Source organism: Chaetura pelagica, unplaced genomic scaffold (genome assembly GCF_000747805.2).
Source record: "Chaetura pelagica isolate M959 unplaced genomic scaffold, ChaPel_1.0 scaffold53, whole genome shotgun sequence".
Taxonomy (NCBI): Eukaryota; Metazoa; Chordata; class Aves; order Apodiformes; family Apodidae; genus Chaetura; species Chaetura pelagica.
The window spans coordinates 1,072,995-1,099,339 of NW_009952880.1; the positions used below are offsets into that span (position 1 = coordinate 1,072,995).

The 26,345-nt window shown below is 33.6% G+C and overlaps 1 protein-coding gene across 2 annotated transcripts in view; it reads right to left on the bottom strand.

The window, feature by feature from the left end:
- The window catches only part of CSMD3 (CUB and Sushi multiple domains 3), a 545,585-nt gene that overhangs the window by 146,218 nt on the left and 373,022 nt on the right, over positions 1–26,345 (bottom strand). For both annotated transcript variants that reach the window (XM_009995351.1, XM_009995350.1), the window contains 3 exons: positions 24,754–24,941; positions 18,324–18,518; positions 679–795 (listed from right to left, as the gene is read on the bottom strand). In XM_009995351.1, the coding sequence (XP_009993653.1) occupies positions 679–795; positions 18,324–18,518; positions 24,754–24,941 (500 nt within the window). The remainder of the gene's footprint in view (positions 1–678; positions 796–18,323; positions 18,519–24,753; positions 24,942–26,345) is intronic.

The window sequence follows — 26,345 nt, forward strand, 5'->3', positions numbered from 1 at the left end:
ATAAAGTGAAAAAAATAATTCATAAATCCAGAGATAAACAGTGTTGTAAAAGCCCTATCTTTATGTGGGACAGAAGACATCTTTAAAAGATTAATCTAGTCATCAGAAAAAGTGTTAGGATCATAGAATCATAAAATGTGTTGGGTAGGAAGGGACCTTTAAAGGTTATCTAGTCCAACCCCCAGGAATAAGAGTAAAAGGGAATCTACAAAAAAAAGACACACTCATACTGCTCTCATTTCATTCCTCAGGAAAGGCTATGTCATTGTCTCATGATGCCAAGAAGTCAAGCATTATGGGAGCAATATTACCAAACGTTGCTTCCCTTGCTTACGTGGACTTACTAGACCTACCCTACACTTTCTAGAGCTTTTCACAGGATCATCAGTGAAAAGTTAACTGGTGTCACTAATATATTTGGTTACAAATACTCTAAGTTCCATGTTTGTTGTCACAGTGAGACAAAAACAGATTAACAGTAATTAAAAAAAAAGAAAAGGGTAAATATAAGCCCTTTGACAAAATAGTGCACTGTAAAAATATTAGAAGTATAAACAGATATATCAGTTTAAAACAACTTTTTCAAAAGCTTACTATAAAAGCAATCATCAAAATAAGCCAGAATTATTGAAAGCATCCAAGCAACAAAAAGATATGAATGAGACCAGGTGCACTTACCAAATTCCTTAGGAACAGTGATAGAGTAAAGACAGTTGTGACCAACACTGTAATTCTTGGGGTAGTTTGGTGATAATACAGTGCCTTCAGAGCCTGTAGATCGGCTTCCACAGGGTGCTAGAGAGAGAAGGTGATCAGTTTTAAATAATAAAATATCAGAAAAAATAATTTTAAATTTATTTGTTGTATGTTGGTATATGCCATTAGAGTAAGTTTTATTCTTCTATACTGAATTAAATTTGTATATCCTGTGAAGTACTGAGTATGCACAGCTTTCTCATATATCAAAAGAGAATTCATGGCACTCTGTAGTTTTCCAGATCATATATTGTTCTTCTTCACCATTTATCAACAATCTTAATAAAATAATGACATGCTTTACACACAGTATGCTATTATTTACAGCATACAAAAATATTATTCATATGATGCTTTCTAGTCTAGTAAAAGCATAGCATGCAGCTCTTACAAACACTAGTAAATTCTTACTCTTGTCAATAGACCCATAATTCAAAATAATGTATAGAACTAATGAAATAAAAAGGTCAGGATTCCTCGACTGAACATGATGCACCGCTTATTTATACCTCAATTATTTAAAACATATATATAATGTTAGGAGCAAACACTTATATTTATCACACAAATGTGTTTATTCTACAATTGCTAGCTATAATAATCGATGGCAGAAAGACAGCAAAGCTATTTACTATGACAATGCATTTTTGAAGGTTAACAATAAAAGTTAGCATCTGTCATTATTCAAAGCTGTCAAACAAGAAACTGTTTTTTCTTCTTTTTCTTCATCTGATGTTCAGGTGCATTTATTTACATGAAACAGTTGTGTTAGTGTTTTCCTATGTCTATTACCTGATTCTCATGCACACTTCATAATTTAGTAATTTAATCTACTCTCAAGATTGCAGCATCTCTTTGAGTATTCCTTCTAACCAGTTTGGGCTATAAAACATTTTAAAATAAGTTTAACGTTAACATATCTATGTAATAAATCTCTTTCCATTGTTATGATGTTGACTCTAAAATAAATACTATTTGCCAAATATGAAAATACCTGGGTTTTCTGGTATGCTCTGAAAACATTAGTATCTTCTGAACTACATTAGATATGAAAATTGGTTCTCATTATTTCAGAAGATTTTCTCATTATTTGTCATACTAAATAGAAGGTTTTTATAAGTATAGTTACAAATCGTGTTTTAAGACTACTTTTAGTTAATTCATGAAAATGTATAATAGGGTACACCATGAAAACATCTTTTAATGCAAGCGACTTAAGGCCCTGTCACTTTAAGGGTTTCTGTAATTTGCATTAGCACAGGTCCTTTTCAGTATGATGCAGCTGCCTAATTTGGCAGACTGTGTACCTGAAATGGAAGCAGATGGCACCTATTGTTCCAGTCTGCATGTACAATTTGCAAATGGGCAAGAGTGAAAGTCATGGTGTTTGAAAGAGGGCAGCAGAAGGATCCTGATGTTTGCTCATGCATGTGAGTGCCCGTGTAGTAGATGTCACAAACAGATTAGAGACAAGCAAATGAGTCAGAACAGGACATAGTATTGGTGATACTCAGTACAGCTTTACTGATGGGCAACCACTCTAAGATACTAAGGAAGCACAGAGACTACCACACATATAAGGAATATAGCTCTCTATGGCTAAAGGAATAATATCAGCGTCTTCCCTCATTCCACAATAATGTGAAACATCAGAAATGCATGCTTTTTTGTGAAAATGCATTTAGGTAATAGACTTAGTGCTACTTTTTGCCAGGAAGCAATAGTCTTGGCTGAATCTCAAATTCAGATACTTATTTGTCTTGAATTCCTTGAAAAACACAAACTGGAAACTTTTTAAGCTGAATTTGGTAAATATTTTTTTTTTTAAAATAGATCTGCTTACCAGCTTGTAAGTACTTAAGATTTTCTGTTTCTGATTTTGGATGAGACAGAAGAGAATATGGAAGAATGTAAGTAACAAAAGTACTAAAACTAGAAAAAAATGTAGAGATTGTTAAAAAGTCTATTACTTTTCTCTAACCCCATTTTCATCTTTACTGTTTGTGAATTTAATAGAGTTACTGTAAAAAAGCCAATAATACTGTCCCACTCCAGCACTCATACAATTATTATATCTCCCTAATCAGCAGATAGAAAACACGGAGATTCAAGGTAAATTTATTATTCCATTGAAGGCAATGGCATTGACATCAACAGAGACAGAATTTGATCCTTAATTTAAAAAAAATACTTAAAATACTGGCACAAAATAGCAAGACTTAGTACTCAGCATAGAGTGGGCCATTACTTCTACATTTCAGATTTTTTATACCCCTATTCTTTTTTGATTTCTACAAGTTATGCAGTTATGCAAGGTATTTGTGATTTTACAACTTCAAGCATTCTTAAAACAGAATAAAACAAAAAAATAATCCATCATTTTCTTTTAAATAAACATATATTTTCCTATAAATCCATTCAACTTAACATGAATATTTCAAACAAATAATCAAATTTACTGTAAACTTTACAACACACACTGACTTTAGAGTCATCTCTGTACTAAATATGTAACACCGTTGATGTTGTGTTGATTTTGTAACACTGTGTAATATTGACAATATACTTTAATATCAAAATGATGTCACCAGAACATTTTTTAAAGCTAGGAAAATAGAGAAACTAATTATGTTTGTGTCATACACAAGCATTTAAGAGAGCTAGGACACTTTCAAAGTGTTTTTGATTCTCTGAGGTACAATTAATTTTTTCCATTTCCTAATAACTACAAAGTTAAAAACTGAAAGGTTCTGAAAATCAATGTATATTATTATGCTGTGCCTTGAAAGGTCTACCTACAGTAAAAACAAACTCATCAAGCCTACAAATGTAAATTGTATTTAACACAAAATAAGCAGCAAATGAGACTCTGAAACGCTGTATCACTTCCTGTATTTATTTCTGCTTTACTTCATTCTCTGACATAAAAACACTACTCAGTATGCTGTTCTTGTCCTGCTTTTCAGGATCATCAATGGAATACTAATAGCAGATAAAGGCACTTGGCTGTGCTAGGAATGTGATAAGAACCAGCATGTTGATGCATTGCTCCCAGTTTCTTTGAAATATTATTAAGCATGAATGCCAAAAAGTTCCTTTTCTCTGTGCATTGAATGTACTGTAATGGTATCTTGCCTTGTAAAATAGCACTCCCTGCAGCCCTTATAAAAGCTCTATCATAACAACAATGAAGTATCATAAACTCTGTATCTTAAAATTGGTAATAATTTTTATCTGGAAGATTACACATCTTAATAATTAGTATTTATGCACCTTTGTCAAAGAACTAAGTTTTACCTCATTATGGCAATGCACTAGTAAATAGAGAATACAATATAAAATGCATTACCACCAGCAGTGACACCTTTTTTCACATTTTAGCTATGCCAGTTGTAAAAGAAATTTAGATTATCACCACAGAGAGGGAAAATCACACAGGAAAACCACAGATATCTGTAATTTACATTCAACTACTGCAATAAAATAAAATTTTCTATAGCTCCAGCAAAACATAAAAGCCCCTGTGCTTACTTCTCATATGTTTTTCATCATGCCTTTCCAGTTTAAGCAAAAGAAAGAACCATATTACACCATCTATTTTTAAGCAGTATTCCTCAACAGAATCAATGGGGAATACTGCTTAAAAATGAATGGCACAATATATCTTTATGTCACACAGATAAATTTGATTATACAGCTAGACATAGAATAAAAAGGAGTCAACTGTGCAAAAGGAGGAAAAACATGCCTTAAAGATTTATTTTATTTTATTTTTAAGACATGATCTTTTTCTATAAAATTTGATTTATTAAATAGTGGATTGCTGCTTTTCCCAGTCTGATATAATGCAATGTAACTCTATTTATCCTTTTTAATCCAAATGACCAGTTTTTCAGTTGTAATGATTTCTTGTAGAGGTTAAGACTAATACACAAGAAAGAGACAACAAGAAAACAATTTGATAACTGATATATAGCCACCAGGAAATAAAATAATTTCAAAAATCATACAAAGGGTATCTAAAAATATTAAAATGGTGCACAAATTACTCCTGAATTTACAAATTACAGGTACTGTTATTGTTTATCAGTCTGCAAATGTGAATGTGATTAAGAATACTGAAGCTTTTCATGATGTCACCTCTTCAGTCTTAATGACACAGTTGAATTACAGCAATCAAAGCTGATTTTAAAAAATGAAAGAGAAGCTCAGGTCAATGTATGGTAATAGTATTTGAAAGTGGTTCTTTAAAACAGAGACCAGTGGGAGATGGCAAAATCCCCTTAGGAATTCAGGCACTTAACAAGCAGGTCCTAATTCCTTTACAGAAAATGCAGGAATGGTGCATAATAATGTGGAAATGCTAAATCCAAAGCAATTAGCTAGATACTGAAGAAAAAAAAAAACCTAAAACTTAGCAGATAACAATTAATTGTGTTTCTATACAACATTACTGTAGACAAAGACACCTCTGAGAAAAGCTTTCATGCATTAGACATGGAAGATAACATTTCTGCTCCATTCAAGATCAGTAAAGTCTGAAGAGAAACGTCACATCATGCTTTCGGGATGTGAAAAAAAACATAGGAAAAAGAAAACAATAAAGAGGAATCTATTTTCATCTAGCAGGAAATTTTGAAATAATTGGTTTTGTTTTCTCCAAAAGAGGAGTGAGATCATGGGTGTTCTGATCACTTTTTGGAGTTGTCGTAGATTGAGATAAAGATTAGAGAAACTAATTTTTCTCTTCATCCATAAATTACAGGATGAGACATAACTGCCAACAGCTTTAATAAAATCATTTAAATTTAGATATTCTCGTAACTACTTTTGGTAAGTTATTGAATTTTTTGGTGATTCCTGGAAGAACAAGGCAGGCATATAAATATCTGTCATGATGGGTTAAGTACATCCAAGCAGCCAAGAGACAGTACTTCACCTTTTTATAATTGGCTATGCATCTATATCATGCCATTTTAATTGATTGTAGCATGAGAAAGGGGGGCATTCCATTTCCTTTATGCTGGCAACGCTTAAGGGAGACATTTCAAGATATTATAATAATATTAGAATGAAACTCTGTTCTTCCTTACTTTTCCAAGTGATCGACAATCACTTGGTTTCCAAGTGGTTTCCAGTATTTTGAGTGTGCGTGTGCATTGGCAGATTGAAAGGAAACTACACCCAACAGTTACTTCATTTAACTTTAAATCTGAGCTCTGACAAGTAATGATGGATGAACCAGTCACTGCAATCTGCTCAATCTCCACTTTCTTTGCCATCTTTTTTTGGAAAAAAAAAAAAAAAAAAAAAGGAAAAATCCATAAAACTCACCAATCTAATCTAGTCTTCTTTTACTATACCTGGTGGAAGGAATTCTATATGCAAAAGAAATATCATTTTAGTAACATTACTCTAATAATACCAGTAATATCTTTTTGATACTGAGTGTGGCATGTCAGGACATCTTAAAGTATTTCAACCAGTGGTTACAGACTTAAATACTATCGGACGAAGAATGGCCATTTTAATTGCTGTAGCTTGACTTTGGCTAGACACCAGGTGCTCACCAAAGCTGCTCTAGCACTCCTCTCTTCAGCTGGGCAGGGGAGAAAAAAATGTAACATTCATGATTGAGATAAGGACAGAGAGAGATTACTCAGCAATTACTGTCCTAGGTAAAATAAACAACTTGGAAAAACTGAATTCTTTTATTACCAATCAAATCAGAATAGGTTAATAAGAAATAAAAAGCAAATCTTGCAACACCTTCCCCTCCACCTCTTCCTTCTTCCATTCCCAGTTTTCTCTGCCTTCCTTTCTCTCCCCCCGAAAACCTCTCCATGCAAACCCAATACATTTATCAACGTGGCCCCTTGCAAAACATGAAGAACAGAATTTCACCAGTGCTAAAATCTTAAACTCCTACTTCCCGGCTGAGCTACAGAAAACCTGTGCATACTGTTTACCTCTTTTTTTGTAGCTACTTCTGATTATATTGTATTGGTTGTTAATCCTTGAATGCATTATTATATTTAAAGCAATATCACAACAATTATATTTCTAATTTTTAATGGTCTATGCAAATCTATTGCAAGTCAAAGTTGGGACACACATAAGGGAAGCAAATGTCTAGGACAGCAGGTAGACTTGGAAGGTGAAAAAAAAAAACCAAACATGAAAAAGAGAGAAGTCATGGTTTAAAACGACACAGTCCTGATAATTTCTGTTCTAAAGTTTACAAAGTGACAACAAAACTTGGAAAGACCTCAGCTTCACAGGCTTTCTCAGATTCCAAAGAATATCTTTCTTTCAGAGCTGAGTTTTTCAACAACAATGATGTGATCTTGCAAGCATAAACAAACATTTATATTTATATCCTGTCTATGACTGACATGTCCATAAAGTTTTTTAAGAAAATGTTGAGTCCATCTTCAAATACTTTCTGGGCTACCCAAACCTTCTTTTCCTTAATCTTCCTTTTGACTCCTTGTCTTTTAAATAAAAATTTAATTTGTTACATATGATTTTCCATAAACTGGACTGGTTAGAAGTGGTTTAAACATTTAGAAAGGAGTTATTTCTTATTGAATTAGGATAAAGATAATATTTGGTAATTTTTATTAGTATAAGAAAAACAGTCATTAAAGATAATTTTTGTCATGAGTAGAGACTATAGGTTTTAGCTGGATAACTGCAACATCATTTTAAATTCAGTTGAGTTGCTATATTGAAATGCAGAAGAATATAAATTTTACCCACATGAAGTAAAATTTAGAAAGTAAGTATCCTGTTTAGAATACATTGAAACAACTTAACTAACAGTTTCTGCATATTTTGACAGCCTTCAGTTCTTAACATGCCCAGGAGTAGTCTATGGAAGTTAAAATGTCCAAAATTAAATATTTAATTACAAGTATTTATCAAAAATCTGCTAAAATCAAGTATTGACCTGATGTACAAAACCCAAGTATCTACCCTCTGAAGAACAGGTATCACAGCATCTAATTTTTCTAAGATTTTTAATAGTCTTTGAATTGTGTTATTTGAGGAAGGTCTAAATCCCCAGGGATGCCATAAGGCAAAAACAAGGCAAAGCTGCTCATGTTTGTATATCTCAAAGATCTTCACAGTTATCACTTTTATCACTGGAATTCTCTAGTGATCAGCAATCCAGAGAATCTTACTTGCTGCTGTTGTGGCTTAACCTTCTATATTTGAAGGCAAGAAGCAAGCACTGTGTTCATGCTATATTTATTTTTTGTGTGTGTTAATACTAACTCATTAGAATATGTCTCATGTACTAGGATGCTCTATGATATGAGGAAAAAAAAAAAATCTTTAAATAGGATATTGCTGGGATTTTACTAATCTTCAAAGAATTAGTCCTTTTACCTAACTCTTAAAAGCCTATTGCCTATCAACAAATGCCTATACTTAGGGTTGTTTCTCCTTTAAACATTGATCCTGCAAATAACAAAAGTGAAACCGATGCACATTTTATTCCCCATTTCACACAGCACTGAGGATTAATTTTAGTCCATTTGACTCTGGATTTGTTATATCTATTAACTTTGTCATCCCAATTCCATGTGAAGTTGCATTAAATGGCACAATTCCCAACACAAACTTGTGCGGGATCTTTGTGGTAACCTGCCTTTATTGTAATTTTATTTATTTATTTTAAATGACATAATTACACTAACAAATTTCAACTCTTACCTTGTAATCAAATATTAATCCTAACACATTATATTAACATTGTATATTAACACATTAACCCCTTAGAAACATAATATTTTTTTTTGTGGAACTATGTTAGAAGTGTTTAAAAATTCAGTGATAGTGTATCAACTGCTGGTAAAGTCATTCATCTGCTTGCTGAGTTCTCAAGCTTCCCATTAAGCTGCACATTCCTTTTCAAAACTTAGACAGATTTTTACTCAACATGTTTAACCACACATATCCTAGTTCTGTCTTTTTTTAAATCTCTACCAACGTTTGAGTATGGAAATTGGCTAACTGCTCATCATGCAAGGTTTTTGACATGTTCATCACCTTCCATCAATTTGATGGGAAGGCTAACATAACCCAAAGGTAAACATTTGTACTTCCAATACTTAAATCTAGGCTCTTTCAGAACTGCACACAAACAACTGTCCCATGATTATCATTCTGTTTATTGATTTTCTTTAATCTCTCTTCTGTAAGTGCTTCCATTTTGATAGTTCCTTAAAGCAAAAGGAAAGGATCTAATATAGGACATCTCTGATAATTGAGATAATGTAACATTGTATAATGTATCATAATGTAAGGTAATGTTATGTAACTTTTCTGCAATGGCATTGTCCTTGAATGTAGTTTTGACCTTGAACTTAGTAAATTTCCTATATTTCTCATCTTTGAAAAGGTGTATTAGTGGTTAGAATAGGTTCACATGTTCTACAGTTGTTTCTCAAAATCCTCCTGGCCACATTTTCTACTACCCTCATTTGAATATGATTTCATTCTCCGGAATAGATACTTTAATTTCTATTAGATTCCCTGACTCTGTTGTTTCATCACCTCTTTTAGTGATGCTTTTACATTCTGCTTCTGATTGATAACACTCTTAGGATGGTATTTCTACATGATTTCCAGGTCACCAGTAAATACCTACCTTTTTGCTCTTGTCTTCAAACTCATTTCAATGAGCCTCACAAGTTTGATGTAGCCACTCACATAAAGTAAAAAAAAAATAAGTTCTTTCTTTTCCCTTCCTTCCAAGGTATCTAATCTGAGTACATCATGGACTCTGGATACACATTATGGTCACATTTACTGTCATTGAGAAAATCTGCTCTGCTTTAGGCCAGCTGTTTCTGCAACTATTTGATACTTTTATCTTAATGTTGAAATAAAAAGTTGTTAACTGAATCACTAATATTTGAACTGGGGATAATGAAAATACCACTGCAACATTCTCTGACCTTCAGTTACTTATATGTGCTCTCAACTGTAACTCTAAATATAGCTTAATGTCTGAACAGATCTATTGAAAATTCACCCATGAATAAAACCAGTGTATTTTCTTGTATACGACATAAGACAAGCTTTAAACAAACAACTTAGTCAGTAGAAAAACAAAATGAAGTGCAGTAAAATAGTTAAGAAAATGTTACCTTTCAAATTCACTACACTTCTGCAGTAGCTGGACTGCAAAAATGGGAATTTTAATTAATTATATTAACTTCTGTCAGCACACAGCTACCCTTCAGGATATATAAAATAAATATAGAATAAAAAAGTTCCAGTGAATACCTAAACACTAAAAGTAAGGGTGTGCTTTTTTTGTCGGTGGTGGTGGTTGTTTTGATTTCTTCTGTTTTGTTTTTGTGGAAGATACTGTTCTTTTAAGAGATTATGAGATTAAAAAAAAAGAAAAAAGAAAAAAAGCTGCTATGCATGTAGCTTCTGAGTGAACCATCAAGAAACATGAGACCCTAAAAGAGGCAGCTATCCTCTTTAAGCTTATCATTTTAGCATTCCCCTAGCAGGTTAACTAACTGCTGTATGTAGCCCAGTCAAGAAGAAAAAGATAACTCCATTTTAAAACAATGCAGTCTCTTAATTGCAAGTTCTTCGATTTTTGAAGATGACAAAACTTTTGTAAAGAATGAAAATATGAGACTTATACATGTAACCACCAAAACATTCCACTTAAAAATCTTATTCCACTTAAGTGGTTACTGAAGTCTGATTAGACGAGAGTAAGGACCTTCAGGCTGTTGCCTGAGGCTACGTTAGATACATGCACATTTATCAGGTATAATAGCCAGTGCCGATGACTGGATTAGTTTCTTTAATTCCAGCTATTAATTAATTGATTTACTTTGATTACTGACAGATACTACATAATCCTATTCTACTTCAGTGTCTTGCAGTCTTTGGAAAATAAATATTTGCTTATCTGTGTGAATAAATGATAGGGAATTCTTTTCTTTTTAAGAACAGAATACACCTTGTCTGTTCTAAAAAAATCTTTAAAGAAAAATATGTACCAATGATGTTAACACTTAATAGAGAAACAAGCTTCTATTTACTAGTGCTAAGAGCTGTTTTTCTCTAAACATCAAAACACATGATGGAATAACATTTTTTTAAAGCAATAATATTTTCAGTCTTCTACTGGAAAAGTTCAATACTTAAGCAAACATACAGATCTAATTTTTAATATATTCTAAATAAAAACACACTTTATTCTGCATTTCATCTGTACTTTCTATCTGCCTTGTTGCCAAATAAATTACAAAATGTATGTCAGTTAATATACATATTTTATCATTTCTATGCTATTCTCAATAATACTACAGTTCCCTATTACATTTTCCTTGATTATTCATGAGGTTTCTTCAAATTAACGGTTGTGTCTAAGCAGACTCTTTAAAACTATGCCTTGGATATACATGCTTAATTTCAGATAATTTTTAATAGTAAGGAATATAAAAAACAATAAGGCTAAAAACCCCAAAGTTTACATAGCTTATACTATTTCTAACCTTTCCTTAATTAAACTCTGATTCTAAAAATTGGCAGGAGATTTAGTTCAACAGAAGATAAAAAACATAGCTTTATGGTGCACTCTACTTAACTAATCCCTTAAATACCTTGGAAATTAGGATTCTCCAGCAGCTTATTTTAATGAAATCACTATAATTTACTACTATTATTCATTTCTTAAGCTTTATTTACCATTATATTACATTAGTACTTATTAAATAAAAGCCTGGAATAATTACACACAACACTTATTATTTAATGGACATTGCAGAGCCATATTACAAATTTCAAATGTACAGATTAAAGGTCAGACACTCAAAGTAATGCTTTGTGTGTGCATACGTATGTGTCTGTTTCTATTTTTACTTTCTGAGCTTTCTAGAATTATTAACCTTTATAGTTCATTACAGTAATATTTTCAAACTTTCTCTGATATTGTGGCATTCAGGATGTACAGTGCTTGTCTCAAACAATCCAAGAGATAAGTGATGGACTCTGGCACTCAGGGTATCTGTTGTCTGTCTTCTGGCAACACCTGCCTGGATGCAATCCTGTGTAATGTGCTCTAGGCAGTACTGCTTTGTGGGGATGAGGGGTGTGGGATGTGTGGACTAGATGATCTCTAGTGCTAGGAACAAGGGCCATGGCTTTAAAATGAAAGAGCTTAGATTTACATTAGATATTAGGAAGAAATTATTCATGATGAGGGCAGTAATGTTTCCACACAGTGTATTCAGATATTTCACTGAATCTAGTATATTCTGTGCTTCTACTCTAAGTCACACACTTCTGTGCATGGAGAAGTACAGTAAATCCTGTTCATGCAGTCCAGATGCAAATGGAAAAAAATACAACTTCTTAACAAGCTCTTTGGATCTCCTTTGGTAACCTTTTAAGATTTGTATCTCTCTCCACTGACTACACTGTGAGGAAACCTAAAACTGGTAAGGCAATGGGCATATATTTGTGAAAAAAAAAAACAGGCATCAAAAGCTTGGGAACAAAATTTTAGTACAAAGAAGCTATTTCAGTCACAATAAAGTAAAATCCTTTATATTGTCTTCAGAATTCCTCCAATTGCCTTTTCAAGTCTGACTAATAAAAACTAACTTTTCAGAGTAGGCAGTATTTGAGTAGTATTTGACATACTCAAAACAATCCTAATTGATTTCAGTTCTAGTTATAAGCACTTAGTTCATGGCACTGATTCTATAAAACAGATCTGTTATTCTGGGCAAAAAGAAAATGAGAAATGCCTTGTAAGTAGCCAATAAATCACAATTTTAAGTAAAGCTGAACATTACTTTGGAACTATAAAACACAGAAAAAACACAGTCTCATTCACAGTGACATTCAGCTTCACTAGCTACAACTTCTGCAATTGCATGACTCATTCCTTACATACTTTAAAACTTTGAAAAAGATTAAATAGTGGCCCTTCATAGAGTGACTTCAAACATAAGCAACTCTTTATCATTACTGGATCAAAACAAAACAACTGATGCCCCCTCCCAACCACAGTAGCATACAAGATCACTGTTGAAGATGTTCCAAACATACCCTCACCTGTATGACAGCCCTAATTCTGTCACTGACTAATGCTTCAATGTTAGATTTCTCAGCCTTAAGTTTAAATTTTTAAAAACATAAATACCACATCAGTTTATTATTTACCATCACAATACTTTTATTAACATAACTTAATTACTGGCAATTATTTAATACTTAAAGTATGCTATACTACAATCTCTAATCATAGATACAATTTGTTATTATTTTAAAGGATTAATTTTCCCTCTCTACACACTTCATCTTGCCTCATTTGTCATTTAGTTTTTCACTACTTTAAACATAAAGTTATGTAGAGTTAAAGGAGTAACTGGTGACATTGCACAGCATCATAAAGACATTCATGGTGTAATGAACACATGAACAGTATCATAAACACAGTCACTTCAAGGGGTTATGACTTCCCCCCAGCTTGACTAGTTTTACAGATTTTATTTCTAAAGATTGAAGGGAACTAGTGGGTACTTTTAAAACAAAATCAGTCTTGTTGTCAATGGTGCCAATGTCATGAAGTCGAATTCTTTACCTACTCAATATGGCAGTACATGATAAAAGTGAATAATATGAGAAAAATAAAAGTTATATTGTGCATGGATGCTTATTTAAGAAAGGTTCCTGAAGATAGGGAAGAAATCTAGTCAGACCAAACCCTCAATATGGAAAATACAAGAGCCCATAGAAAATAATGGATTTCACTCTGTAATATAATTTGTTAGTTGTAATTCAAGATAATTCCCCACCTATGCCACCTCTTCCACATGTTTTAATGCTTTAGTACTTTTACAACCTTAATAGAATGCTGACTAAGGGTGGTCTCTGCATTCCAGGACACAGTTAACTCTCTCAACACCTTTGTTCCACTCTTTAAATCATAAATTCCAACCATTTAAACTCATTTAATCCTCAGAGTTTCTGGACAAGGCCCTAACTGACATGAGAAAGACAGACATTAGACTTCTGAGAATTCATTTCAGGTTTTGCAGGAATTCCTCTTTAGAGATTATAAACCATCCTGGGTTTGTATCCTCACTTTAACTCCATTTCTACTATCTCATTCAATCCTCAGCCACCTTCAAAATATGAAGACAATATGATTACTGCAGACTTAATTTTCTGCCATGGATATATTATTTTAAAGCTAATTGATCACACTGAGGAAAAAGCCTCTTGCAGAAAAATACAAAAGCGAGAATCAGCCTGGCATGTTAAATTAATGAAATAAATTAAAGGACTTATACATAGGAGTTTTAAGCAAAATACAATTAATGAGCAGTAACTGTAGCCAGCCCAAAACACAGCTACCACTATCCATCTACAGTATCCCTGTAACAATGTCTGACCCTGGTCTCCGATACATTTTAGATATGCATTTGATATGCTCTATTAAAAACAAGCAGTTTTGCCTAGAAATAAATTTTGTTTAGGTTTTGGTTTGTTTCTTTTTTTTTTTTTTTTTTTTTTTTTTTTTAAATAAAGATTAAAATGTTGAATAGCACAGATGGAATTTGATGAATGTTAGGCTTCTAACAACTGCTTTGTGCCCTTCAAAATCTTTTTAATTGCTTATATATGATACTTCAGGGTATGGGAATATTCCACATGAACTCTGAAAATGCAGAATGAGACAAAAATGACAATGAAAGGTCCAACTGCTTTGATAAAAATAATTCCATATCCAAAAGAATATAAACACGAAAAAAGCCTTGATTCTTTCATGTATAAAATAGATAATCCCATGCCATTTCTAGTTGATTATTTTTTTAACATACTCCAGCATTTTTAAGAAATGTAAATTAGATTACCTAGAAATTCAACCTTCTCTTTATCTACCTGTCCTAAGTAAAAATCATGCATGAAAGTATTTCAGCCTAATGGTTTTGTTTAGACTTATGTGGGGAAGAAAAGAACAGTTTCCCACAGGCTGTTAATCTTCTTCTAGACATACATGTTTGCCAGTGACAAGAGCATTCTCAATTCTTTATAATATAGTCAATAATGATTAAAATTACTGTTTTCATATTTTTCTCTCAATTTGTAATAGTACTTAATCTGACTATGATTTATCATGTAAAACAATGGCTGACTAAAGTCAGGGTTTCAAAAGACCACACCAGTATGCAATCATAGATACACTATGTAAAAAGTACATAAAATGTGACCTATAAAGCCTTTGATTAAGTAATCAACATTGAATGATTGATGAAAAAGCTGTCAACATTTAATATATGACAAAATAATCAATAGTAATATTAAGCTTTTCTGTGCAGTACTTAATCCTAAACATTTTCAGATATAAAACTCAAAGAGCTGTGGCAAGGTAACATATATAGAAAGAAACAAAAAAGTCATACAGAAAAATATGAATGACTGCAAATTAGACCAAGAGCCAAGACAAAGAACAGGTACTTCCTCTGTGTGGGGAACATCTTCTCTCCTCCCACATAAGCCCCCCAATACGGGCCTGCGACACTCAGAGTTCAGTTTTCAGGACAACATTTCTTTGGGAATTATCGCCTGGGTCATATGAGAAAGGAGTGGACCTACCTCATAATGCATATGGCATCTGTTTTTTAACATGCTCTTTAATCACTAAACCACCACGGCTATAGAATGTAATTGTGTGCCTAAGACTGGGAATTAGGATTTCTTGTTGTAATCATGTTTCTGATGCTTTGAAATATCATAGTATGGAATTGCTCTGTGAGCAATCCCAGGACTGTTTTTACATTCTTTTAAACAAAAGACAACTATATGCATATTCTGGATATTAATATTTTGTTAAAAAACAAAACAAAAACTAAGCTAATAAAAGCAAAGCAGTTAATGACATACATGTGATTATTAGATACATCTTTAGACTAGAGATCTTTTGAACCCAGGATTCAAGTATTTCCAAGCTTAAACAACAGACTATAATGAAACAGCAATGTTTTTCAGTGATCAATAAAATACTTTTTTCTGGAAGAAACAAGGTTTTTACACTTAGTCATAAATGTAATTTCCACCTACAGGGTTTTTTTCTTATTCTGCTGTTTGCTATCAGCATTTTAAATTAACTATAGCTGGTAAAGCTAAGATAAGCCATTAATCTCTGTCACAGCATTATTGCATCTGATATGTTAATTACATCCTGTTTTTAACATCCACCATGAAATGACAAATACCTTCATATTACTCTGGATAAATTTTGCACATATTCATAAAAGAATGAAGCCAATCATTTAGTTCTCTTCCCACACTTATTAGAGACACAGGGTCATTATAAATTATTATTTCAACCAAATGCAAGTCACGCCTAATGCACATAGGACTAGGTTATAAAAAATATTTGGTGCATTAAAGGTACAATTGCAAAAATATGAGCTTTATACACTGAGTAGATTTTGGAAAAATAGTCCTCTGTGATCCTGAAAGCCTCGTCTCAGCTTTTATCTAGCTCCAAAATAAACAATTATTGACTTCTAGGGTCTGTAGACACTCCTATTTTCCAGTTTTGCCTATTCCCATGAAAGTAAGATTTGACAGACTGAGCTGGTTCAGTCCAGAACCAGAACATTGGTGTTCCTCAACAAAGATTTCCCATGGGGCTTGATGTACCAAACATTTTCAGAGATGGCTTAAACTCATCACAAATGGTTATCCTTTCAATATAATAGGGCCATGGCTTTCATATTTATTTATTTATTAGTTCTGAATAAAGAACGTAATTTTGCCCACATTTTATCTAAATGGCTAGACTTGAGAACAAGTAAGACCCATAACTCCTTTCTCTATACAGGTCATTCAAACTCATCTATCATCTCTCAGGAGTATGCCTTAAATTGTGTCAAGTTATTCAGAATGGGTACAGAGATGGTACTATATCCTCCTCTATTGAGAATCTACTATTCAGTGAAAATACCCATATTAATTGCAACAAGAACAGTTTTTACTGAATAGGGACTGACTTTGAACCCCTGTATCAGTTCCACCCTCATGCTATCCAAGTTATTTATCTAATAATTTTCTTCATGGAAATGATCAAATGTTACTGATGCAAATTCTCTTAGTGGAGAAAAAGCTTATCTGTGCTCTTTGATTTATACTCTTTCCAAGACCAAGTCTACACATTTTAAAGCATGTTCCTTGAGTGCAGAGAGCCATCTGAAGTTCAAAGTTCTCGCTTCCTCTCCTCTGACCTACTTAGTTCCAAACATCAGCAAAATGAGAATATTCATTTGTAATATTTCTCTTTTCCATGTTCTGAGATGCCTCACTCCGTCTATATAACTACATTTAACAGAAGAAATTAAACAGAAAAACCCAGGCTCTAAATTTATATTAAAAATGAAAGTTTATAGAAAGAATGTCAGGCACCTTTTTATAAATCTTATTTTACTTCATATATAAAATATTACAAGTATAATGAGGGTTCAGGTTCTCCATTCTTTTTCTTAAAAAAGAATAAGAAAATTTAAACAATACAAACACATTGAGGTGTATCGTATACCATATTTCACTATAACACTGTCAGTTTAAGTAGAGTTCAAAAATACAACTGGCAGAATATTCTCTACTAAGTAGATTTTTTTACATAGATGAGACTGATGGTCAAGAGGCAAAATTCAGCTCTCAAAGTGTTTCCGCCAGCTCCATGTAATTGAAAGCTAATCAACTGATATTGTCTTTCTCACAGCTATATAAATGCTCTGTTTTTCTTGAGCTAAGTCTTGCAAAAGTGGAAAACACTGATTACACGGTGAAAATACACTATAATAACATATAACAACATAATATGATAACAACATATGTACAAACCTTCGTTGACTCTGAACTTGGGGAAAAAGCAATATAAAAAAAACAGGTGAAAACTGTAGAGCTAAGGCATTTTTTATGGAGCCTACTCTGTGACAACTTATCCAAAAGAAGTGTGGGGTTTGTCATCTTTAAATAGGGCCTCATCGCCCTCTACAATTAGCTGGAAGGAGGCTGTAAGGAGGCGGATGTTTGACCTCTTCTCCCAGGTGAATAATGACAGGACCAGAGGAAATGGACTGAAGTTGCAGGAGGAGAGGTTTAGAGTGGACATTAGGAAGAATTTCTACACTGAAAGAGTGGTCAGGACTTGAACAGCCTGCCCAGGGAGTTACCATCCTTGGAGGTATTCAAGGCACATGTACATGTAGCACTTCAGTGAATGCTCTAGTGGCTGAGGTTGTGGGAGGGGATGTGGGTGTTTTTTGGTGGTTTGTTTTGTGGTGGTTTTGGTTTTGGTTGTTGGGGTTTTTTGTGTTTATGGTTGGACTCGGTGATCTCAGAGGTCCTTTCCAACCACAGTGATTCTCTGTTCACAAAAGGCTTTGTTCGAAAAGAGGTTTTTTTAAAATGAATTATTCTAATTTTGTACCTGCTTCTTCCATATGACAAAGCAATAATAATAATAGAACCAGCAACTGTAACAGATGAAAAATTGCTCTTACCATGACAACTGGGAAGGGCTCTGTTCCATCCAGGTCTTCCATCATCTCCCATGATACATGTTAGTGTAGAATACCCTTGAAGGACATAACCTGCATCACAGTAATATGTGACAGTTGACCCCAGTTTATAATCCATTCCAAGTCTTGTTCCATTCATTATATTTCCAGGATCAAAGCAAGACTCACGAAGCTTTGCTATAGAGGAGAAAGATGTAAATGTAATTCTGAATATAATCTAAAACATTACAAATATTTTCTGGAGTTCTCTTAAGGTTTTTGAGCAGTCTGTAGACACATAATGTTCCATTTTTTAATAATCCTTTCATTCTAGATCAAATCTTCTTTCTCCTTCAATTTAAAGATTGTACAAATTACTATCTAATGACCAAAACCACATCTCCTATATTTTTGCTGGGTAATTCCTATAGACCTCCTTCATGCAAATGTTTTTTCCAGTGTTGACTTGACCAGTGATGTAGTTAGTTAGATGAAGTTAGATCTATGTGTCTACAAGACACATTCTAGTTTTAACATCCGTTGTCTGAAAAAGGGTAAGTTGAAGACACCATGTAAGTAAGTTGATTCAAAATAAAATGTATGCAAACAGTAATTTCTTCAAAGTTAATGAACCCCATATGATTATCTATATCTGTGCATTTGACACACTGATATATTTTCACATAGTTGTTGTTTTTTTTCTCACAGGAGCACAAAGCATGAAAATATTCCTTATATTTATCTCCTGTTTTTGTTATTTATAAAAAACTGTTTCTTTAAAAATATTGAAATACATGCAAAAACATGCACCTGCTCTTATCTTTGCTACCCCACCCTTTACCATGTGAATATCTGTGTTTAATAAACAAGATTAAACAGCATAAAAATAACCATTCAGCACTTCTAATTAACAACATTACTATGCAGAAGGGATGAAAAGGTAAACATTTTGGGGAAAAAATGGCAACTTTTTTATTACAGAAAAAGAAGTAAATACATTAGGAACTGGTAGAAGCTGGAATGAAGCAGATTACTTTGTGCTGTGTAGGACTGAGTTTAGAGTAATGTATTTTATCAAGCAGAAGATAGACATTTCAGATTTTCTTCTTTATCTTTTAAGGGTTTTGTGATGAAGCTCAACAGGGAACACATTCATTTTCTGCAAGATCGGTGCCAACTTTCTAATACATCAAAGCAGATTTTTACCAAGTGCATTTGCACTGTGGAACTTCCTGCTACAGGTAGGCACAGTTACGAAAAAGACTATCTGAGCTTTGAAATTCCTGGAAGGATTTTTGAGAGCTTTAAATACATGGACACTTTATATGATTCTGGAAGTACCTAAGCTGAACTTACAGATAATAGGGAGAAATTATTAAGTATTTGACTTTTATATAGTTTAGCCACGTAACAGCTACTGTCACTACTAATGACAAGCTAACGAACTAAGTAGGTTATTGGTTTCATTCTCTAATGCCATTTTTATGTTATAATATTTCTGAGAAGAGAGAAAGAATTACATTGCAAAAACCATAAAAGTACATTTATATTTGAATATAGAGACATGGAATAAGTATCTTGAAATTTCATAGAATCATAGAACTATTCAGGTTGGAAAAGACCCTTGGGATCACCGAGTCCAACTATCATCCCTACACTACAAAGTTTTCCCCTAATGTCAATGTCACATCTTCCAAAATATTGTGAAGATCTCCAAATGTTGTTACAATCTTTTTAGGATTTGCGTATCTAATCTACAAAACATGCTTCTGATATGAAAAACACTACATTAACAAGAAATAGTTATGTCACATAGTCAATTATTAGGAATTGGTAGCTGGTATCCAAGTTGATTCACTTAGGTAGTTACAGCATGGTACCTGTAACATCTGTCTCCTGAATGATGCAGCTTCAGAACACAGTTTGACATTACAAAAAGAAAAAGGATAAAACTTTTTCAGCATTCTTATTAAAAATTTGAGTGCACAATCAGAAGTTAAAAGACATACTATACTAGAAAGTCTGTAAGATACCATTTAGTTGTTAATAAATATGTATGCCAAACACGCTGCCATTTGATAAGCTTGGCAGACCTTAGGACAAACTGAAAATTCTTTCAAGTCCAAAATCTCAAATTGACATCACTGTCATATTAATAATAGCAAGATAACATTTTTTTATTATTATTCTTATTGAACTGATATTGATTTATTTGTACTGGTCAGTACACAACTGATATTGTGAGATCACCATTCTTGAATTGATGATAAGAAATCCATGTTTCACAATCCTAGAAGATCCTTGTATAAAATGTAGATTAATAGTATACAAGACATTAAAGACAGAAGATAAAGGAATCTATGATGTCTGGTGCATAAATCAAAAACTGAGGAAAGACATAATCTGTCACAGCACAAATTTTCTCTGGGGAAAAATTACAGCTCTGTAACTTTCTTTAAGATACAGTTGTGACAGACTCCTGAAGTTGCTGACTAAACTAACAATGTCACTATAGAAATAATAACTATTCTCAAAAAATAACACCTGAAATACCTAGCACCTTAAAACTGCTTTTGCAAATCTGAAGTAGCTACTAAGTGAAATTGTGAAGGAAGTCAATACACTACACTACAATATATGAAGAATTTAATCAAATGTGGCAAAAGGATTCATCAGGTCTAGCTCAGAATCAGTGAAAAAAAGACCAAATAATAAGACTGTGCTAGCAAATTTATAAAAATAAAACAGAAGTACTCCTGAGGGCAGGAGTAAAAGTCCTTCACCATTAATATTATGTTGCTTCAATTGAAAAACTAAAGACCCCCAAAGCTCTTTCTTTCCCAAGAATACCAGTATCATTAAGCTGAAAACACAGAAGAGCAGTGGCAGGTTTAGCAAAACATCAGAGAAAATGCTGGAGAGTCTATGTGCTACAGTTTTAGCTATATTATTATGAAAAACTTTCTCCTGTAGCATTATTTTATTTTATTTTATTTTAGTTATGTAATAATCAGGTATGGACTAAAAGTAATTGTTTTATTAGACAGTGAAGATTTGAGTAACAGTAAAGTGATATTCTTGGCTGTGTACACTAGGTGTAAATTCATTTTGCCCACAACAAAATTTTGCAACAAGTTTCAAGAAAAAAACTGCAATGACTTCTCTGATAACTTTTGCATACCACTGGATCAATTAAAACTTCTGAAATACAGGCTGAAATAAGGTAGCAGCATGTGCTGCCACAATCTCAAGTTCAACAAGGAAGTCTCCATTGGCTAATATATGGTAATGATGCCAAAACCCTCTAGAAAACTTGTATTTCAGTGCATGGAAAACAACATCAAAAGCCAAGAGAGGCAGGTGCCTTGTTCAGAACTCAATGACTTACTGCTTCATCCCAAAGTCTCAAAGAAAACAAAGCCATAATAAGCTTCTCAGAGTGAATATTACAGACCTACATAACTATAGCAAACATTCTCTAATTATTCTCAAGAGCACTTACTAGAACTAATAAGCTGCTCCTCCACTATGAAATAGAAATGAAGGGAGGGAAGGAAGAACAAAGCCCAACAAAAAGATTATTACAGACCTTACCAGAGATATGGGTCAGATCTGAGAGCTGTATGTGAAAAATATGGTCTGTCAATGAAGTGCAACCTGAGTATTACTGACACTTAAAACAGGATTAGTGTACATATAGGACACAACTGCAGCTACTACAATTTGTGCGAAAAACTTGAATTCATAGAATCAGAGCAATTTAGGTTGGAAGAGATGTGGCACAACCCCCCCGCAAGGCAGGGCAAATTTGATTAGGTTGGTCAGGCTTTTGTCCAGTCCAGTTATAATTTCAATGGATTCAGATGACATGTTCTCAGAGTAACCAGTTCCAGTGTCTGATTATTGTCAGAGTGATTTATTCTTTTTTTCTTAATATCTAGTTGAAGTTTCTCTTGTTGCAACAGATGCCAGTTGTACCCCATCTGATGTGCCCCTGAGAGGAATCTGGCTGTCTTTTCTCTACACTCTTATTACGTAGTTGAAACAAACACAATTCCCTTAGCCTCCCTTTGTATGTTCCATGCTCCACCCTCCTAATCATATTTGTGGCTGTTCATTGTACTGGGCTTACTTCTGTGTATCAAAACTGTTCCAGCACTGGCGAGCTCGTAAGTGTACTCCAGGTGTGATGTCAAAAGATTGAGAGTCAAGAATCACATGCCTTGATCTGCTGATTCCACTTTTGCTTCAAGTCTTACACTCTCAGCCCAGAAGGCTGCTCACCTTCTTTATTTACCACAAGGACACACTGCTGGCTTCTGATCAATTTGCATACAAGGCCCTTCAGATTCTTTTTCTGCAGAGCTTCACCCTATTCAGTCAGCTCCCAGTCTTTAGTGTTCCATGGGATTATTCCATGAAGATGCGGGACTTTGTATTTGTCTTTTTTAAAGGCTCAAAAAACGATGCAGAGAGGCTGAAGAGGGTCCAGGGAAGGGCCACAAGGATGATCAGAAGACTGGAGGACCTGCCATTTGAGGAAAGGCTAAGAGAACTGGGTTTGTTCAGCCTTGAAAAGAGAAGGCTTAGGGGAGACCTTATTACCATGTACCAGTATGTAGAGAGTGGATACTAAGAAGATGGACACTCTCTTTTTACAGTGGGTGCAAATTACTCCTGGGGAGATTCTGATTAGACTTCAGAAGAAAAAAATTCACCCTGAGAACCCCTAAACATTGGAATAATCTCCCAAGGGTTATCCCATGGGTGGTTTCCCCCACTTTGGACAGTTTTACAACTCATTTTGACTGGGTGCTGGGCCATCTCATTTAAACTATATTATTACCTAGAAAGGATGAACCAGAGGATCCTTGAGGTCCCTTCCAACCTGGCATTCTATGATTTTATGATTCTTGCCAGCCTGAATCTCCAGGCTCCTAAGATTCCTTTGATTAGCAATGCTGCCTTCTAGAGTACTGACATCTACCTCCAAACTGATGTTGTCCAGAAACCTGCTCTATCCTGTTATACATGTCATCAATGAAGAAAATACTGCTCACATTATTAATCACAATTAATAGTACGCAAGAGTCAGACTTCAGTACTCAAGTAAATTTTCCACTCATGTTACCATGCACTTATCCAGCCCATATCTCATCAAATTGGGCTCTAAGGATACTGGGGAAGAGTGTGTCAAAGGTCTTTCTGAAATCAGGGTATTCAATATCCACTACTCTCTGCACATGACATTTATTTTTTCCATTCACCAGGAACCACCCTGACTACCATGACCTTTCAGAGATGACAGATAACAGTTTTGCAGTGCCATCAACCAGCTTGCCCAATACTCCAGGGTGTATCTCATCTGTCAAAATGGAGATATGTACAAGCAGGTGGCTTAATTGCTTCCCAATGCTTTCTTCCTCCACTGGGTAATGCTGCACTCCCACAAATCCTACTAGTGCATTCAAGGAGGACGGGGGGCAAAACATACCAGTAAATAACAAGGCAGAAGGGTATTTTCCATTTTCTTTTCAGTGAATCTTCAGCCTCAGTGGTGAGTAACCATTACAGCAGGGTATTCACCCTAGTCAGCTTGAGGGTAACCTGCCTCAAAAAAATTGTCATGAACACACTCAAAAGATCTCTTGAGCTGCTCATGCCAAATTACATCATCCTTGCAGCACCTATTGGAGTGGTTACAATTCCCTGCGAATACCTGGGCTATGCTTCTTCCAGGTATCACCTATTTTCTCTTGGCCAGCTGGTCTGTGTCAAGCACCTAAAATAGCATCATCAATAGTTGTTCTCAACTGAACTAACCATTCTCTGCTCTTGGAAAATGTTAGTCTCTCAAAAAATAGCTACTATTATTTAAAGTAGTTTAAGACTTCTTACATGTACACCTTAAATCCATTCTTCACCTTCCTTGGCCTTTTCCTTCCTATTTGTGATACATTAATAATTCCTGCTTGAAGTCTGCTGCTCTGTATGTTTCCAGCCCAGTAACACATTATAAGTAAAAACAACAACAACAAAAAAAAGACACTTGGATCATAAAGCATTCCATTAGGTTTTTTCTCCTCAATAATGTAGTTATTCATTTTGGCTAATTTAAATGTACACATGCTGTTACATTTTCTCACTGCATCATTATTTTTTAAACACTTAAAACTGCCGGTTGATTTTCCTTTAGTTGGAATAATGCATTTAACATGATCATGCATCAGCTAAATGAAATTGCACTGGAAGCTTTACCTTAAATAAATACCCTTATAACATTCTATTTTCATGTATAGATAATACACATTATTGCACTCCTAGGCAAAACCAAAACATTAGCAGGCAGAAAACTATGAGAAATTAAAGCAGATTGAAATTTACACTCATGTATTTAACTTTTTTAAAATAAAAGAAAAATCATTTTCTTTACCTTTGTATTCTAGGTGGAATCCAGTAAAACTAACAGATCCATCACTCCGAAAAGCCAGATGCATGGTATTTGAACTGCTTTCTATCCTCTCTGGCAGTTTGCTATCTTGGAAACTCCCAATTAGTGGGCTATTACCATCTGGCCCATCATAGATGTAAAGGAAATCATAATTTGGTTCTATACTGAAACTGCAGGACAAAAAAAAAGACATTTTAGATAGAATATGCTTTGCTTAATATTTTCATTCTTACTAGCTTAAATAAAAGTATACTATCACAGTTTTCATAAAAGGAAAAAACCCTCCACTATAAGAATAATGGTTTGTAGAAGTATTTTATTAGAAAACAACAGAAATACTGCATTTATTTTTTCTCTGCTTAGAAAAAATATTTTTTTGCTAGAGAAAAAAAATGTGAACTTTTTAAATAGAAAAAAAACCCCTATCAACAATATTTCTAAAGATATAGAAAAATAAACAGCATAGATCTACTGGAACCCTTGACAGAAATGCTTTATGCCATAATGCAGTCAGCTGCAGATTAGGTTGTACACAGCTTCCAGTCAGACTGAACACTTTCATACAATCAGAAGATGATCTTCCAGTAACCCCAAGAGCAAGAATATTTTTTCCTATAATCAGTTTAAAAGAAAAAGGTATAGTATTTAAACGTCATCTTTTATTTTGAACTCAATTTCAGTTAATTAAAAAAAAAAAAATTAATTTAGTTAATTATGTTACTGTAGTTACTCACTTAACTTAATTAGTTAATTTTTAACTTAATATCAGTTAAGGGCAGAGTATAAACCAAATTTACTTAAAAGATTGCCCAGGTCTAAAAAAAATTGCTAGTCAAAGAATGAAAATGCAACCAATAGGATTATTTGGCCTCTACTTGACACTAGCTCTTGATTAAAATAAATTTAGACATTGAAGATCTGACACAGCTCCTTCAGGGAAAATATTTTTTAACATTCAGATTATTTAAAAAATATTTCCTTACAAAAGATAGCCAAAAGTCAAATGTCAACAACTTCTATTTTTAAGTGCCATGTTTTGTCTTCATTTTAAAAGGGCTATTTGGAGTAAGTCCCATTCAAAAAGCATATTTAACAGCACTCAGAGGAGTACCCAGAGTTTAATTTATACAGGAAAGGGGTTTTTTTTCTCATTCTGGAATGATCTGTGTGTCATAAATTAGGCAAGTCACAATAAGTATGTAATCTGCTTTGACCAAGACTAACGTTGTCAGCTTCTGTCAAGAATTACAGCAGTTGTCCAGATTTTAAAAACAACTTGGCAGTATCTGGGGTCTGTTAACTGTTCACATACTATATTGAGTTACATTAAAATATTTTTTTCTAAGCTGAAGCATATCTTATATCTAAATGTATAATATAAACTGCAGAATGTTCTTAAGTATTTATAGATATTTCACTAAACAACAGGAAAAGTGCCACTCTACAGTAGAAAGTTGCTTAGCAAGAACAACAAAATAGTTTAACTTTTACTTATGTAAACATAATTAAGTGTTCCATTTGCTTGGAAGGAATTATTCAAAACACAGTATACCAGTGAACAATTAGATTAGACA